The sequence below is a fragment of the Festucalex cinctus genome, chromosome 3 (genome assembly GCF_051991245.1).
Source record: "Festucalex cinctus isolate MCC-2025b chromosome 3, RoL_Fcin_1.0, whole genome shotgun sequence".
Classification (NCBI taxonomy): Eukaryota; Metazoa; Chordata; class Actinopteri; order Syngnathiformes; family Syngnathidae; genus Festucalex; species Festucalex cinctus.
This window is the reverse complement of record NC_135413.1, coordinates 23,543,929-23,560,055: the sequence shown is the minus strand read 5'-3', so window position 1 is coordinate 23,560,055 and position 16,127 is coordinate 23,543,929. Positions and strand designations below refer to the sequence as shown.

General features: G+C 38.0%; 2 protein-coding genes across 7 annotated transcripts in view; one reads left to right on the top strand and one right to left on the bottom strand.

Moving 5' to 3' along the window:
* LOC144016139 (uncharacterized) overlaps positions 1–4,069 on the bottom strand; it is a 79,904-nt gene extending 75,835 nt beyond the window's left edge. For both annotated transcript variants that reach the window (XR_013282850.1, XM_077516870.1), the window contains exon 1: positions 3,330–4,069. Coding sequence is in view for 1 of the 2 variants with exons in the window: in XM_077516870.1 (XP_077372996.1) it covers positions 3,330–3,464 (135 nt within the window). In the remaining variant the exon portion in view is untranslated. The remainder of the gene's footprint in view (positions 1–3,329) is intronic.
* On the top strand, positions 3,347–15,829 carry bnip2 (BCL2 interacting protein 2). 5 transcript variants are annotated; one of them, XM_077516867.1, is made up of 13 exons: positions 4,431–4,580; positions 6,813–6,908; positions 7,022–7,119; positions 7,522–7,698; positions 8,228–8,294; positions 9,243–9,425; positions 10,401–10,503; positions 10,565–10,696; positions 10,780–10,866; positions 10,939–11,037; positions 12,866–12,901; positions 13,170–13,237; positions 14,764–15,829. In XM_077516867.1, the coding sequence occupies exons 2-13, from the start codon at positions 6,893–6,895 to the stop codon at positions 14,850–14,852; spliced, it is 1,155 nt and encodes a 384-aa protein (XP_077372993.1). In that variant the 5' UTR covers positions 4,431–4,580; positions 6,813–6,892; the 3' UTR covers positions 14,853–15,829. The 5 variants fall into 5 exon arrangements, with proteins under 5 accessions (XP_077372989.1, XP_077372990.1, XP_077372991.1 ...); XM_077516863.1 differs by lacking the exon at positions 8,228–8,294 and having other exon boundaries at positions 3,347–4,580; XM_077516865.1 differs by lacking the exon at positions 8,228–8,294 and having other exon boundaries at positions 3,351–4,580; positions 13,210–13,237.
* The last annotated feature ends 298 nt before the right edge of the window (positions 15,830–16,127 follow it).

Below are 16,127 nucleotides of genomic sequence, written 5' to 3'. Positions count from 1 at the left end.
TTCAAGCTCTGGAGTTCTGAGGTTGTTCATTATGCTCCAGTAATGACGTAGCTGGGGAGCAACATGGCTGCAAAGCGAAAACTCTTAAAATATCCCTTGTGTCCTAATAAAATAGCTTTATTAGCGCACACGGGTTTGGCAACATGCTATAAACGATATTCTTAGGATAACAACAGAGGTAAGTACATGTTGAGAGGACACAGTCAAATATCAAGCCGCACTCAATTATCTTTAGCAGGATAATTAATCAGTTCAGCATGCAGATGGAGTCTCAGAGGCATATTTGAGATAATTGTTCTCATTGACTTGATTAATTATTTGTTTGCTGATTTAATTATTTTCACATTTGGAAAACAAATGATTGTGCGTGCACACAAAGCAGTAAAGCACATATATTTGTTTCTTAATTTCGTGTGACGGGAGGTGAAATTCACCAAGTGCACTGATGTTGTGAAACATCCTAATGCGGCATGTCTCTTGAGAAACAAACAGCGGCCGTGTTTGCAATTTATGTCATCATGCGTTCTTTTTTTCCCACCGACCCTAACCCTCAGCCCTCGGGAGGTCAATAAAACACGTGTACCTTGTTGCAACCGGCACACGTGACACTGAATCAAAGGCTAATATTTCGTAGCTACGAGGTCAGCCCTCGGTTACAGACTGTCTTGGTTTGACTGGCATTCTGAAATACAATCATCCCAGTCCTCACGGCTACTGAAGCATAAATCAGGAGCGCGGTTTTAATGGCACTTGCTTCTATTTATCATGCTGTTTTAAATGTTTTGCTCATTTGTTTCCTTTAAATATTTCATTTTTCTTAAAATATTCATTTAACTTTGCCTTTAAATTTTTTACCACTCCCCCCACTCAGCTATCGTCTTGTCTCCTTTTTAGGCCTCTACAATCATAAATAATTATTCATCACCCATAAAAAAGATCACATAAAACATGCACATGAATCCTTTTTGTCTTTTCTCATTAGTGATATACTTCGAGTTGCCTAAATACTTCCCGCTACCGCGTTTATGGAAATTGGTTGGAGAATCTTCCTAATGACTGCTTTGGTTACGCCGTCCACCTCAGATCCTGGCTTTGCTTCCTCTTTTCAACATGAAAGGAAGGGGGAGGTAGTGCTGCAGCATTTGCGTACAGCTCTGGAGTTCTTGCATTTAGTGCTGCAGCATTTGCGTACAGCTCTGGAGTTCTTGCATTATTTAAAAAAAAAAAAAGGGGAACTAGTCACATCCTGCACCTGACTGCTTTACTTTATTATTCAAACCAACTGGCACACCTAAGTGGAGTCACACATGCAGGAAAAAGCTGCTCTCTAGTAATTAATTGCATATGTAATTTATAAAGACAGAAGCAGTATTAAAATAGGATTCTAGCTTGCAATCATTTATTATTATTATTTTACGGGACTTAATATATTTCCTCAAATAGTGGCCTCCCTCTAATAGACGCCATGCCCTAATTCATAAGTGAATGCATCATTCACTTGAAAAAAAATAAATGCAGCACCTCCAATAGACATCTCTCAGATGGTGCACTGGGTGGGTGAAATTATCTTTTCTTTGACATGATATCTGTAAAGCTGAAGTTTACTGAAGCCAAAGAGAAATTACTGCAGTAGGCAGTCCACAGCATTCTGGAGCAAAATCGGCCCAAAGAGATTCCTTAATCAAAAGATACAAGGTACACTCTGTAGATGAATAAGAGAGTTAAGTATAAGGGATGTGAAAATACAGCAACAATCACATATGACTGTGACATTTCAAAAGGAAAAAATACAGAAAATGTATTGTCATTATTAGGGATGGGCAAGTACTGATATAATATCAGTATCAGGCCAATACCAGACCTTATTTCAAGGTATTAATACTGGTGATGTTTTACTGTCAGGAACTAGAAATTATAAGGATTTAAAAAAAAAAAAATGCCATGAATTTCATGCAATTTTAAGGAAAATTGCTATATAGGTCTTTGTTTGAAATTATCTGTTGTGTTTTGGGGGAAATTTTATGTATCAAAAGTACTAGTGGTATCTGTACTTAGTAATGGTATCTGAGACTACTCAAGAGTTGAGTACTTGTACTGGTATCAGTCGAAAATAAAAGTGGTATCGAGCATCCCTCAAATTATTATTTGTATTGCATTATTACGTATTCTTGGGCAACCAGACATTTTCCTATTGTCTAAGCAAATTCTCTTTCTATTTTTTTCTCACTTCTACAATAGCATCACATAACAAAACACACATATCAAAAATAATAAACTAAGCCATTTTTTTAAATATACTATTATTTTGTATTATTATTTTATCATTATTAGAAAGAATCATTTGTACAAAAAACAAAGGCATGTTACTCTTTGTAGTTGAATAAACATGGTTGAGGAAAGCCGGTAACCATCATATTGACTGATTATGAAAAAATAAGACAACGGCATGCTAAAATACCATCCGAGTATCTATGAGCAAATGATATATTGAGTGTTACATGCGTCATGGCTACAGCCTGGCGAGACGATTTATCCTGGATAAAGTGGAAACATTTGTCTTCATTTGTAAGGTAATTGTGCCACGATTCATTAGCAATCAGCACCACAGCGGATGAGAAGCATAAACTCTAAATTTGACTGGATTATCCTTTTGTGATGAGGCCTAATGATCCAACAGAGTAAATAGCAACGTGCTAATTAGAAATTACACCGGATGATCCTGTGCACACGCAGAAGGAATTAACCTGGAATCTGCAATATGTAAGAGATATCTCTTTCTAACCAAGAGATCCGGTGGGATAATATTTTTAAAAGAAATCAATTGAAACAATGTGACTGACAAATCAGACCACAGAAGGGGGGGAAAAAAAGTTTGATATTATGTTACATTGGTTCTGCTTAAATTCCAATCCAAGGTAAGACTTCGGCGTTTAAGTGTGTATTTGCCTCCACCTAGAGGAAGAAGTTAGCCACTGACCCAGAAACAAAAATCTGATCCAAACCCACCTGGGGACATGTCTATAACTAATCAGCGGTTATTTAAAATCCACATCTAGTATTAAAATGTAACAATCACTGTGAGTTCAAACTTAACCTGTAAATGATTAGATATTTTATTCAAAGCCGTCAGAGGAAACGTCTAACAGTTTATTTACAGTATTTACAGTATTACATATTAATATTCTTAAGTATGAGGTATTTGGTAAGTCACTTAAAATTTATCACTTTTGTCGATTGCATCTTTGGAAAAGTACAGGCTCACTAAACCATTCAGTATCGTGGTTTTGTTGACTGTGTAATAACTGACAGTTGAGAGTGTTGATACCAACCTGTAAAGCCAAAGCCTGTAGCTGCAGCTTGTAGCCATTCTCGCGGTTGGAAAGGGAGAAACAATGCTCTGCGGCTAGCTCACTATTAGCAATGTTAGCAAACTGGGTAAAGTTTGCTAACATGTTGCTCATCATGGTTACGAGTTAGCAAATTAAAAAAAGAAAGATGTAAAGAGTCGGGCTTGACAGCGAGTGTAACTGACAGTTAGTGTGATAGTAAATGGCAACATAACAAAATGCAGGTGTGTCATTCTAAAAATACATTTAAAGTGAGCTCGGAACAACTAGCGCTGCATTGTCAGATGTAGCAATAAAATGACTTTGGTACCACTTTATCAATCATTCGGGTTGGCAAAACACGGGATAATGGTATGTTGTAAACTAAACGTAACAAATGTAATTTATCTGACGTGGCACTGTGGTAAACTCCACATAAATGCTGCAGGCGACTGTGCGGTTGCCATTTATTTATCGGGGGCAGTTTACGACATAACGTCGACATAGCGTCATTACTTACGTCAGTTATGTACGCTTGGTGGCTTGGACTCGGAGGGGAAGGAAGGAAGGAAGGAAACCGACAAGTGGGCTCACTGCGCGTTGTAGCCCGAGCAAAACTAGAACTCCTTCCATGAACTCTTTCGGTGGCACAATTAGAGATCCGGGGAACTTTTCCTGCACCCGAAGCGACATTGGACACTGTTAATATAAGACGATATGTAGTGAGTCTGTAAGTAGCTTGTTGTCACCGACAACGAAGCGAGCTGCTCCGCGTGCTAAAGCTAACACGCTATACACCCAAACTTCTGAAGGAGTTGTCATATTTTGGGTGTCTGCTTGAGAGGGATTACACAACAGACCGGTGTTTCTTAACTCATCATAGCACCAGGTTTGGCAGGCGGACGTTATGGCTTCAGATGTGATCGAAAGCGAGGCGACGCTGAAGGGTGTGAGTGAGACAAACTTGAACAATAGTCGCCCAGATTTAGGCACACCCAGGCGGACTCACGACAGTAACAGGCACACGTCCAGTCCATCGTCTTCTGGGGTGTCGGGAGAAGTGGACGAGGAGGAGCTGGACGAGCTCCAACACAGCACGACGTCCACGGTGGAAAATGGCGAAGAGGCACTTGAAGAGAGTTTAACCAAAACAAGCAGCAGTCCAGAGGAAAGGACGACCCCGGACAATGAACAGGACCCTGGTGTCCCGGTGACTCTTCCTCAGCCATGTTCTCCAGTTAGACCCAGTGGAAGGTATGTTGTGGTGTGTACACTTCACAAGGTAATCTTGTGACGACAACTACAAGATCTGTTTAAATGGTTTCTGGTTTTGCAAGTACACTGGTACATTCTGTTCGATCAGCCCATTCATAGAATGTAATACCCACTAGGGCTGAACATTTTGGGGAGGAAAAAAAAAAAATTCAAATTGCTCGATATCATCAGATTGCACACATATGCTTGATCATGTGCCTGCAGTGAAGTGTTTATGTCATTATGTTTTGGATTAAAATGTTGTTTGACAGGTGGTAAATTAATTACACATACCTTGGCTGCAGTAATTGTCATTGTGCACTGTGGTGATTACTCAACTGTAGTTTTTCCTTTATGCCCCAAACAGTTTAAATGGCAGTGGTACAGACAGGTAGAATGACACTCCAGTTTGGATTTATATTTTTATTTGTACAGCTAGTCCAAACATGTACTGAGCAATCTGTGTTGAACCAAACATCAGCAATGTTACATAATCACAACCAGCCCTCTAATGATTCTTTTTTTTTTTTTTTATCTCATTTTCCAGTGTGGATTCCTGTACAACTTTTACCTCTAGGTTATATGTTATGTGGGGAATTTAGGCACATAGATAAGCGCTACAAGCTAAGCTGAATACTCTCAGTATTGTCAATTACCAAATGCTCAGCATGCTTGTGTGTCAGGGTTGGTAAATAACAGTCATGTATGTGATTATTGCATCAAAGGCAGCACTGTACAGCAAACATACAGATGATCAGCATTAGCGAAAGGAACTTTGTGGTTCAGAGAACTAAGCCTTAAACACCCGCATGCAAGCTTTTCAAGAAGCCAGTGATCTGATTAGGTGGCAAGTAGTAAATAGTAACAGTTGGAGAGACTTAATGATTGTGCATGATTGGACAGGCGGCATCTGGCCAATACTAGTGCAAAGATTAGGGAACGACAATATTTCATGTAAACCTTTATTATAATTGTTCAAATTGACTAGGTTTGTGTTTTGAGGCCAAATCACAATGGCTTAATCTGGGCCCTTCTTATAAAGACCCTCCACTAGTTTCATTTTTTATTTTTTAATTCACTGTAGAATGGGAAATCATCTCCAAGCTATCTGCAGCCAAATCCCATCAAGGCTGCCACATTGTTCCTCCATATTTTGAAATATTGTTATGCTAAATATAGCACAGGTGTCTGCTGTACAACTGTATAGTACACTGGCGAAACAACTAAGGTAAGCCTCTTTTACACGGAGATCCTGCAGAATTGTTGCATCAGAGCCCAACAGTGGAGGCAGCATTTATCCACCTGTGCCTTTTTATATAGAAGCCAGAAAAGTGGGATACTGTCATAGCTGTGTCTGACACTTATCGGGCAAAGAAAAGTGCTTTCAACTTAATTGAGATAGCGAATGTACTCTGTTTACGTAATGTAAATCCAACATATACTGTAGCAACTTGTAAATCTGAAAATACTGCCTCAGTGGTTAAATCCTTGCTTCGTTGTTCTTTTAAAGGATTTTGTTGGCTGAAATGCCACTTCTATTTGGCTACTTCTCTTGTTTAATAAATAATTTGTCCAAACTGAATGGTAAACATGTAACAACTTCTACATTTAGTAATTATTAAATGTGGCGGCTTGTGGCCTTACAGTTCCTGATTTTATCTTACATTATATCATGGGGCATACATCAAAGGCCAAAATCTCCAATAAGAGAACCAACAAGACAAATAATTTTTGCTCAACACTGCACTAGAAACACACAACCGTATGTGCAGCCAATGTTTGTTGGCAATAATTAGCTCATCTCTACTTCCCTCAAAATAAGAAACTCACACAAAGTCTTTTGTCATTTTTTTAGAGCTTTGCAAATGTACTTGATGTATCCCATACAAAATGGATTCCTGTTTTAGAGAACAATTTAGGGATCATCTGGCTAGTGTTCAGCTAGTGATTGAACATCACCTTTTTAAGGTGTAAGTATTAATGTGCTTCAAATGTTTTAAGTTTGTCAGGACTTTTAAGTGTCAGAGGAACCAAATGAGTACAGCGTTGCAAATCTTCAGTGTTCGTTCCACGAACCACAGCGGCCTGTACAAGTCAGTCATAGTTTAAGATGACCGTGTTTTGTATCCATGTAGGACTGATGACTTCCTGAACTCTTCTTGTATCCAATCAAACATATTTGTCATTCAACAGTGACATTGTGGTGAGCAAAGTGTTTGTTTTCTTTCCCAGCCTGGAGCGCCAGGAATCAGTCGCCACGACAGAGGCCCGATTAAGGATGGAGGGAGTCGAGCTTAAGGAAGAGTGGCAGGATGAGGACTTTCCACGGTAGAAAATGAATACAACAGCACTTTCATTGTCGGAGGGAATGAGACGAGAGGAAGAAGCTTTACAGCTCGGCAAGCCGAAAAATACTTACCTGATTAATTTCTGCCCATTAGGCCTCTACCTGAGGAGGAGGAGGAGGAGGAGGAGGAGGAGGAGGAGGAGGAGCTTGAAGAGGAGTTGTTTGCTGGAGCCTCTGAAGAGGGAGATCCTGGTAATCAAAAACTTTTGTTGCGTACAACGTAGTGGATAAACAGGAATGAAGGACACTACGTTTACCTGCACTAAGAGATTATAAGACATGCTTGTTTACAAAGGTAGTGGTGCTCAATTTTTAAATAAATTTACTTTATTTTTGTCAATGTAAGATTGTATTGGATCTTAATAGATTTTGCAGAGGTACCTAATTGTGTCACTGTTGAGTGTATGTTCTCAGTTATGGGTGTGGACATTGACACAAAGAAAAAGAAATGTGAACCCGTCAAAGTGTTATATTCCTTAATCTTGATGAACTTTGGATGAACTTTAGATTTTTTTTTCTCTCTCTCTCTCTCAAAAACTGTTACTGTGATAAACACTTATTCACCTTGCTTATTATTCTCCGTCTGTAATACAGGCTATGTCGTCAACCACGGTAAAAAGGAGAAGAAGAAGCTCGCGGCTCCGGATATCAGCCTCACTCTCGACCGCAGTGAAGGTTCCATTCTTTCTGATGAGTTGGATGAAAGCACGGAGCTGGACTTGGACGACATGGACACGCCTTCCGACAACAGCAACGAGTTTGATTGGGAAGGTAAACGCCTTTGACAATACAACTTTACTATTTCAAATGTGCCGCTCAATCACCTTTGTCAGGTTTGTGTGTGTTAAAGCACTTTTAAAAAAAAAACTGCAGTGATGCAATTTGTCAATGAATTGTTGTGCTTGACATGCACTTCATCACACAAGAGTGCTTATTGTTTTTATGGTTCTCTCATCTGGTAATACACTATATGGACAAAAGTGTTGGGACACAGTTGTTAGTGAAAATGTTCGAAAATATGGAGTTGGTCCATCCTACAAAGGGGGTTGCTGATGATGGTCAACGTCTGACATAGCAAGCACCCCTTGTTTTGGACAATGCACACGAGGACTGAAAAAAAATCTAGACAAACCCTCAAATGTTAAAAGGTGTGTCCCATTCTCTTATGTTAATATGATGTATTGTGTCTTGATTGGTTCCGCAGGTTTGCGTTGGTAGGGAGCTGTCTAAATCGGTGTTAAAATATGCTGTGTTGTTTTTGTCTTTCCACACTGCTGCCTTCCGCTTTTTCACGTGGAAGGATTGTTTCCATTGCCTGCCTGGAAACAGGCTGCAGGCCAGCAACAGGTTTCTCTCTCTCGCTCGTGGTAAGGTTCCTTGGACAGTCCCCGGACGCCCCCAATTTATGCTCAATCAATCCTTGTTGTCCAGATTATGTTATGTCGTCACTTCTCATAAGGTGTTTCATTCTAAAAAAAAAAAAAAAAAATGTGCATGACTTATTTGCCTTTGTTGAAATTTGAGCACATTTTAAGAAATCCATTTAATGCATGCATTATTTTTGCAAACAAGATACATTTAATCATAAAATATGAAGTGAAAATGCATGACAAGGCTTATCTTAATTCAGTCTATAAATGTGTGAGGTATACAACAGCATGATTTTTCAACAACAGTCATTTAAATAAAACATTATTGTAGATCACACATACCGGTAAACTCTGTGATGTCCATTTACTTCAGGGATCTTTTACATGTTAATACACACTACTGTTCAAATGTTTAGAAATGTACTTAAATGCAGTCTAGACATTGTTAGTGTTAGTGTGGCAAAAACTAATACAAAAATTGGCATTTCTAAGTGACATCCAAACTTGTGAATCTAAATAGTTCATCATAGAAAGAGTATTTTAATGAAAATTTCCTGTGCAAATTGCTAAAGTTTACTGACGTATTAATAAAGCGTAAGTGGAGCAGAACATAAAAATGAGGCTGATAATCTTGATCCTTAATCCATGAAAAGTTGAAAATAATCACCATGGTTGGTCCTCAAGCGATGGGGGAATGATTCTTTCCTTTTCCCACCTTCATTTCTGTTACACTGTGACTTGCAAAGATCATCCACTCTCTATCGTTAAAAAAAAATAAAATAAAATAAAACAGGTGAGATTTATTTTGTAATTCAGATGCAGCATGTTGATCTGATCCACACTGATCAGTCTTAATGATCAACAAATGTTCACGTGATTTTTTTTTCCAACCAGGGTTACCAAATGCACAACAACGGCCTTATATGTCACATACTTTTCTCTCAGATGATCTCCCCAAACCCAAAACTACAGAGCTGCTAGAAAAAGGCGTGGAGTCGGTCCACCAGTTCTCTGCCTCGGAGGAGAGGGACGAGGGCCGGCGCTGGAGGGTGTTTCGCATCGGAGACCAGGAACACAGAGTGGACATGACTGCCATTGAACCTTACAAACGGGTTATAAGCCACGGAGGTCAGTGTGTAGGTCACATCCCAAAAACTGCTCATGACCAATACAAATGAGTAGGAGTGTGACGATACATCGATATTGCGATAAATCGTGATACTTTGTCTCCCAATAGATTGATACGCCAACACAAGTATCACGATATTTGTAGCCAATATACAGCCACTATAATGGCGCCATTGTCCGTTACATATTGAGCAATTACTTGGCAGGCCACTAGGGGGAGTGCCTCATAAGAGTGGTGGGGAAATGTACGGAAGTGTTCAGGTGAAGAAGACTCATGAGCTCACTTTTACTTATTTAAGACATCTGTCCAGCAACTGACTCAGTTTTGCATGCGTTTCTATGAAAAATGTGTATTATATCTTCAATTTTAACATTTTGAAACATATTTTATGTTTCAACTGTTTGATTGTATTTATTTATTTTTGCAATGTTACACAAAACAATTGTCACAGTTTATAAAATGAAATAACTATGTAACTGACATGTTGCATGACAATAGTGTTTAAGAAAGACACTAATTTGTTCACAGAAAATGGTCTCGGTTAAGAAGACGTTTGTGTTTGTTAATAAAAATAAACTAATAATTTACTAACTAAAAATACACTAAAGTACTCACTGTGAAGCAGACACCAGTTTTAATATTGTGTTTCATTGATAGTACAAAAAGAAACAATTTTCTCATTGAAAAACATCAGTTTATGTCTTGAGTAGTTTTATCGTGGATTTATTATCCGACCAGTATATCGATAATCGCGGTATCATCGTATCGTGATTTAATCGTTATCGTGAGCCTTGTATCATATCGTCAGGTACCCAGAAGTTTCCACCCCTAGAAATGAGTGGTCTGTCCAATAACAGTGGATGAAGCAAAACACCAAAAAAAAACCTCAACCACCTCCAATATGGATTGAATGTATTCACTATGCATTTGATTATAATCGACATTCCTAATAATGGATGTATTTTTCTCTTCAGGTTACTATGGAGATGGCTTGAATGCCATAATTGTGTTTGCTGTGTGTTTCATGCCTGAGAGCAGTCAACCAAATTACAGATACATCATGGACAATTTATTCAAGTGAGTGTTTTGTCTGGTTCCCAAGTGAACATTTTCATTAATGTTAATGAAACCCTCACAGGTATGTCATTGGCACGCTGGAGCTTTTGGTGGCGGAGAACTATATGATTGTGTATCTTAACGGGGCAACCTCGCGGAAAAAGATGCCAACTGTCGGCTGGCTTCGGAAATGTTACCAGCAGATTGATAGAAGGTAAGTAACACTGTGGTTTTAAAAAAAAAAAAGAAAAAAAAAGTCATTAGTGTATTATTTTCTTCTCCATTTCTGTGTTGCAGGTTAAGGAAGAATTTAAAATCTTTAATAATCGTCCATCCCTCCTGGTTCATTCGCACCGTGCTGGCACTCACAAAACCTTTTATCAGGTAACAGGAAATGTTTAGAAGAGAGCGCACCTTATTGATACATATTTTTTAACACGTTTCTTATTTTGACAGCTCCAAATTTAGTCAAAAAATCAAGTATGTGTTCAGCCTGGCCGACCTCGCTGAGTTGGTCCCGATGGAGTACGTGTCCATTCCGGAGTGTATCAAACTGTGAGTACTCGGATCCTCACCTCTGACACACATAACCTCCCGTGTTTTAAACAAGCAGTACACTGTTTTCTTGTCTTCTGATGAGGAACCATGATGTAGTTTGACCCACCGTGAAAATCAAATGCTTTTACAGCCGTAATGCCGGCAAAATTGTCGACATTTATATAACAAAATTAGTGAGTCGATATCATTGTGGTTGAGTGGTTGCCTTTCGGGCAAATGTTATGCTTTAAGCCTAAGTGGATCAGGTGATTGTAATTACACAAGAACCACCTATACAAGCGTGTTTAAGTGTTTTGTTTTTTTAAGAACAACTACATAACACACAACCACTAAGTAGTGCATTTGAAACTCTCATTTAAACTTAAACTGTTTTAGGAAACTTAGCAGCGTTTGATCCTTGCCTCACAATTTTTTATTTTTTTTTTATTTATTTTTTTAATAATATGGACCACCAAATATTTACATGTTCAAGAATCCTGAAATAGTAATGGCTTTATTTAGCTGTTTTCCCTAAAATATTCAATTATATTCATTTAGTTGTCTTTATTCCATCCATTTTCTTAATAACCGCTTACTCATCACAAGGGTCGCGGGGGTGCTGGAGCCTATCCCAGCCGGCTTCGGGCATTAGGCGGGGTGCACCCTGAACTGGTTGCTAGCCAATCGCAGGGCACACAGTCTTTATTTACTTATAATTGTATCTCTTTAATAGGGGTGTTTAAAAAAAATCGATTCGGCGATATATCGCGATACTACATCGCGCGATTCTCGAATCGATTCAATAATCGGCAGAATCTTTTTTTTTTTTTTTTTTTTTTTTTTTTTTATTTTTTTTTTTTTTTTTTTTTTAGGATTCACAAGAATGTTATATGAACGGAACATTAAGCCTTAATATTTTATTTTAATGCTGTTCAAACATGAAACAGATTACAACCTCTATAAGACTGAAATTTCAGATAAATAAATAATACATTTTCATATAAATCTTACACTCTACAAGCTTACTGATTAGTATTTTCTAAATTTGAATGAAAAAAAAATCGCAACAATCGACTTATAAATTCGTATCGGGATTAATCGGTATCGAATCGAATCGTGACCTGTGAATCGTGATACGAATCGAATCGTCAGGTACTAGGCAATTCACACCCCTACTCTTTAATATTAATGAATTTATAATACATTTTAAAATATATCATTTAAAATTGGTAAACATTTTTACTTTTCATGTTTTAAATATTTGGTTAATGAATTACAGTTAAATTTCCGGTAATAATAAATAGTACAATTAAAAATAAGTTTGAGTTGAGCGGGAATTGAGCTGAGCTCTCACTTTTTTTTTTTTTTTAAATAAATAAATGTTGTTGGTGTAAGCAGTAAGTGGTACATTGAATGATGGAAGCTGCACAAATAAAAAATATGAAAATTAATCATCCGGAAAAATAAAATGCCAGTAATGCAGAGTTATTGAAACTCAAGCCATGTTAAAAAAAAAGTTAATGTTTTGTTTTTCTGTCATGATCTTTAAAATTAAACATATTTTCAGTACCATTGCTAAATGAATGGCATAATCAAGTATCAGTACTCGGTGTTGGGAAGTACTCAATAGTAAGTACTTGTACTCGTACAAAACAAAAACAAAACATCTGTGTATTTGTGTATACCTAAAATTGATTAATTGGCCCACCTTAACTCAACCTGAAGCAAAACCTGTATATTTGTGGTAGTCTTTATAAAACATAATTACTCATTTGGATGTATAATTGTTGTTTATTGGCTGTTTTTTTCCCCCTCCTGAAACTCCGTTTCCCTTCCCCCTCTTAAGGTTTGACGAGGAAAAAAATAGGAAAAGCCGTAAAAGGTATCATGTATTTTTCATCTAGGGCTTGGTTGCATTTCACAAAACTAACCAAGATAAGTTGCCCTGTATAGATACCCGAACACCCTGCCCCCCCCTCCCTAATGTTGTTGCTTTGGATTGAGTTATTTTCACTTGTACCCGACACCAATAACATTTGTAATCCCACCACTGTTTGTCCATTCAAGCACATTCAACAAATTCACATCAAATGCGTTCTTTCTGGAGCATTATTTTTTTTAAAAAAATGACTCAAATCATCTCTATGCAGCTACCAAGAAGTTCCTGTGTTTTTGTTTTCTTTGAAAAAGGTTTACAATGGGACTTTTTTGATATTTGGTAAGTTCAACCTTTTTGGCCTCGTGGAATTGGGTGGAGTCAGCAGGAAGTAGCTGGACATGGTCACCGTGGTTGCGCGGTTGCACGATAACGGCGCGCTCACATGGTTCACCCCCTCCTCCGCCACTCAACTCACTGAGTCGAGCCCTCACAGCTTGTTTGCATGACTCACCGCAAAGCTAACTGTCACAAGCCTTTCCTCCTTATTTGCGCACAGTGATTTCATCTGCACATTTTCAAGCCGTGGCTACACATTTGCTTTGGTTTTTCATTTTGATTTTGTTCGGCAGGGATGTTTGAGCACTGCAGCAGATCACGGACGCACACTTTTAATCCGATAATGTTGTGCACCGCTGTTGAAAACATCTTTTATGAATCGAATGTCTGTTTGAACATGAAGGGGAGGGGAGAACTATTAAAGGAGAAGTCAACCCCACAAAAATGTCTTGACAATAATGTGCTCTATGCAGCCCCACTTATCTAAATATGGTATTTTGGTTACTATTGTGTTAGTGGAATAACGAGTTAAGCAGAAAAATTTAGCAGTTTTTATCAATGCCAGAAGGCGGCCAATTTGCCACTTGCTGTCGACTAACGATGACATCAGTGTTACTCAGGTAACAACCAATCACAGCTCCGCCTCAAAAAAACGGTAGGCTGCAATTGGTCGTCTGGGTCTTGAGCAACTGTGATGTCATCTTCAGTCGACAGTAATTGGCAAAATGGCTGCCCCCTGAGATGGATAAAAAGTGTTGGATTTTGCTGCATAGCCCATATTCCACAAATGTAATATTAATCAGAATGTCATGTTTAGACTCATGAGGTGACATATAACATTATTGTCAAGAAATGTTTAAGGTTGACTTCCCCCTTAAAGTAATAACAATAAAAAGCCACAATCAACCAAAAATAGATATTAAGCAGCTAACACCAGTTTTCCATATTCAAAACAAAGAAAAATGAACTTGAAGTGCTTGGCTCTGCTGTTGGTAAAATGATTTTGAATTGCACAATTGCATGTTATTACTTTGCAAGAACACTTGTCTAATGTGATGAGGTGGCTGCCTGCTTCTTTAAATACTAAAAATACAACACAATCATAAATTAATAAGATGAATTTGTAGCATTATAAGCAGTAGCCCTATTGAGTTACATTCATGTTGGATGCTGGTCAACCTCCATTTTTTTAATGGATGGGAAGAAATGTCACCATCATAAAATTAACTGTCATACAAGTGTTAATAGTCTTGAGTGAGGAGTAAAAGTACATTTAGTGTCAAGTCAAGTTTTTAAGAAGCTAACATGTCTAAAACATAAAACAGTCTTGAAAGAAGTACTTAATGATTAAAATGTGGTAAACAAACAATTTTTCACCTCTTTTCAAAACTAGAATAAGTTGGTTTCACACAACTAATGTACACAAAACACAGTTAGAAATAGCATTTGTTTTGATTTGGCATAGTGTCAAAACACAACTGTGAAGAAATGGCTGTGTTGCCATGATAATCACGTGTTTGTATGTGCAGAATTGACCAGGAGGCGCACGGCAAAGTGGAGACGGCCGCCGCCGCCCTTCCGGAGTGATTCTGCCAAACACAATGCCCGGCCGGGATGAGGACGATGAAGAATGTTGGAAGCGCTGCCACTCTTTGTTTTGTGCGTGTTTGTGATTTGGGGTGACGTGACTGGAAAAGTTGTGCATCAGGAAAGTGCCTTTTTGAAATGATGCTGCCTCTTACGTTGTGGAACATTTTGCGAGTTGCGCTACTCTGTTAAGCAGCTCCGTCCTTTTTTCTCTCCCTCATATGCTGTCCAATTGGTTTTTAATCAGTTTTGATGTAATTTACTGCCGCTATGTCATGTCAAAACGACCTTCTCTTCTTACTGTTGTATTTACTCTTTATTTAAGGCACTCTGTTACAAACATTTGAATCGGTGATTTCTGCATGTACGGCTTTATTACATTTAAATATATATTTATATTCAAAAAGGTGACAAAAGGAGAGAAAGTAATATATTTTTATTGTTGCTCTGATTTTAAAAGTGCATTTTAGGTCTCTGATCCCCCCCCAAAGGTTTTTCACACATTTTCATTCACGTGGGAAAAGCCTCACAACCCAACCCACCACCTTTACCACCAATAACCTGCAACTTGTGTGGGCCTGAACACCACTTTCTCCATGCCTACAACTGTTACTGTTTTATTTACACAAATTGTGAAATTTGCTTATTTGAGATGTTGCACACAATACTTTTAGATTTGGCCACTAGGTAGCACTATAATCCCTAAATGACTACAGCATTTTTTTGACAGTAAAATGAGGTGCACTGTTACGTCAAATACGTTTTTACACAAGCGGAATATGGAATGTGAACAGTTTACAAAAAAAGCACAAATGTACACCCTGTGGAAATTGTCCGTGTCATGTATCCTGGGAAAACGAGGGGAGAACATTCTTGGGTATCTTAAAATGTAATGGTTTATTTTATTAATTACATTTTTAAAATGAGCCACTGATTGTGTAATCTGACTAACGAGGTGCACTGTACACATAATACTAAATCAATTAAACTGGTCAGAGACAAAAATAAGAGCCTCCATGTGATGATTATACTGTGTGTATGAAGTACTGTACTTTTTTTGGGGGGGGGGATTAATTGCAGGGCATCATTACCTATGCACCAGCAAATAAGATCATTTAAAAACAAACTGATTATTACTCCAAATATCAGGTCTTTTTTTTCTTTTCTTTTTTAAAATGTAATCCTAAACTGTTTCTTCCAAATATGTAGGCTATCAATGTTCCAGTGTAGTGTCAATGCCACAGATGTACTGTATAATGACAAAAGCAATTACGTACTGTACCCTTCCACTAGATGGCAGTAGTTG

Bases quoted from the DNA above. Each gene is read 5' to 3' on its own strand.
- bnip2 (XM_077516863.1), top strand. From the start codon at position 4,234: ATGGCTTCAGATGTGATCGAAAGCGAGGCGACGCTGAAGGGTGTGAGT. The intron at 10,504-10,564 runs GTGAGTGTTTTG...AAACCCTCACAG, and splicing joins ATCATGGACAATTTATTCAA to GTATGTCATTGGCACGCTGG. The intron at 10,697-10,779 runs GTAAGTAACACT...TCTGTGTTGCAG, and splicing joins TACCAGCAGATTGATAGAAG to GTTAAGGAAGAATTTAAAAT.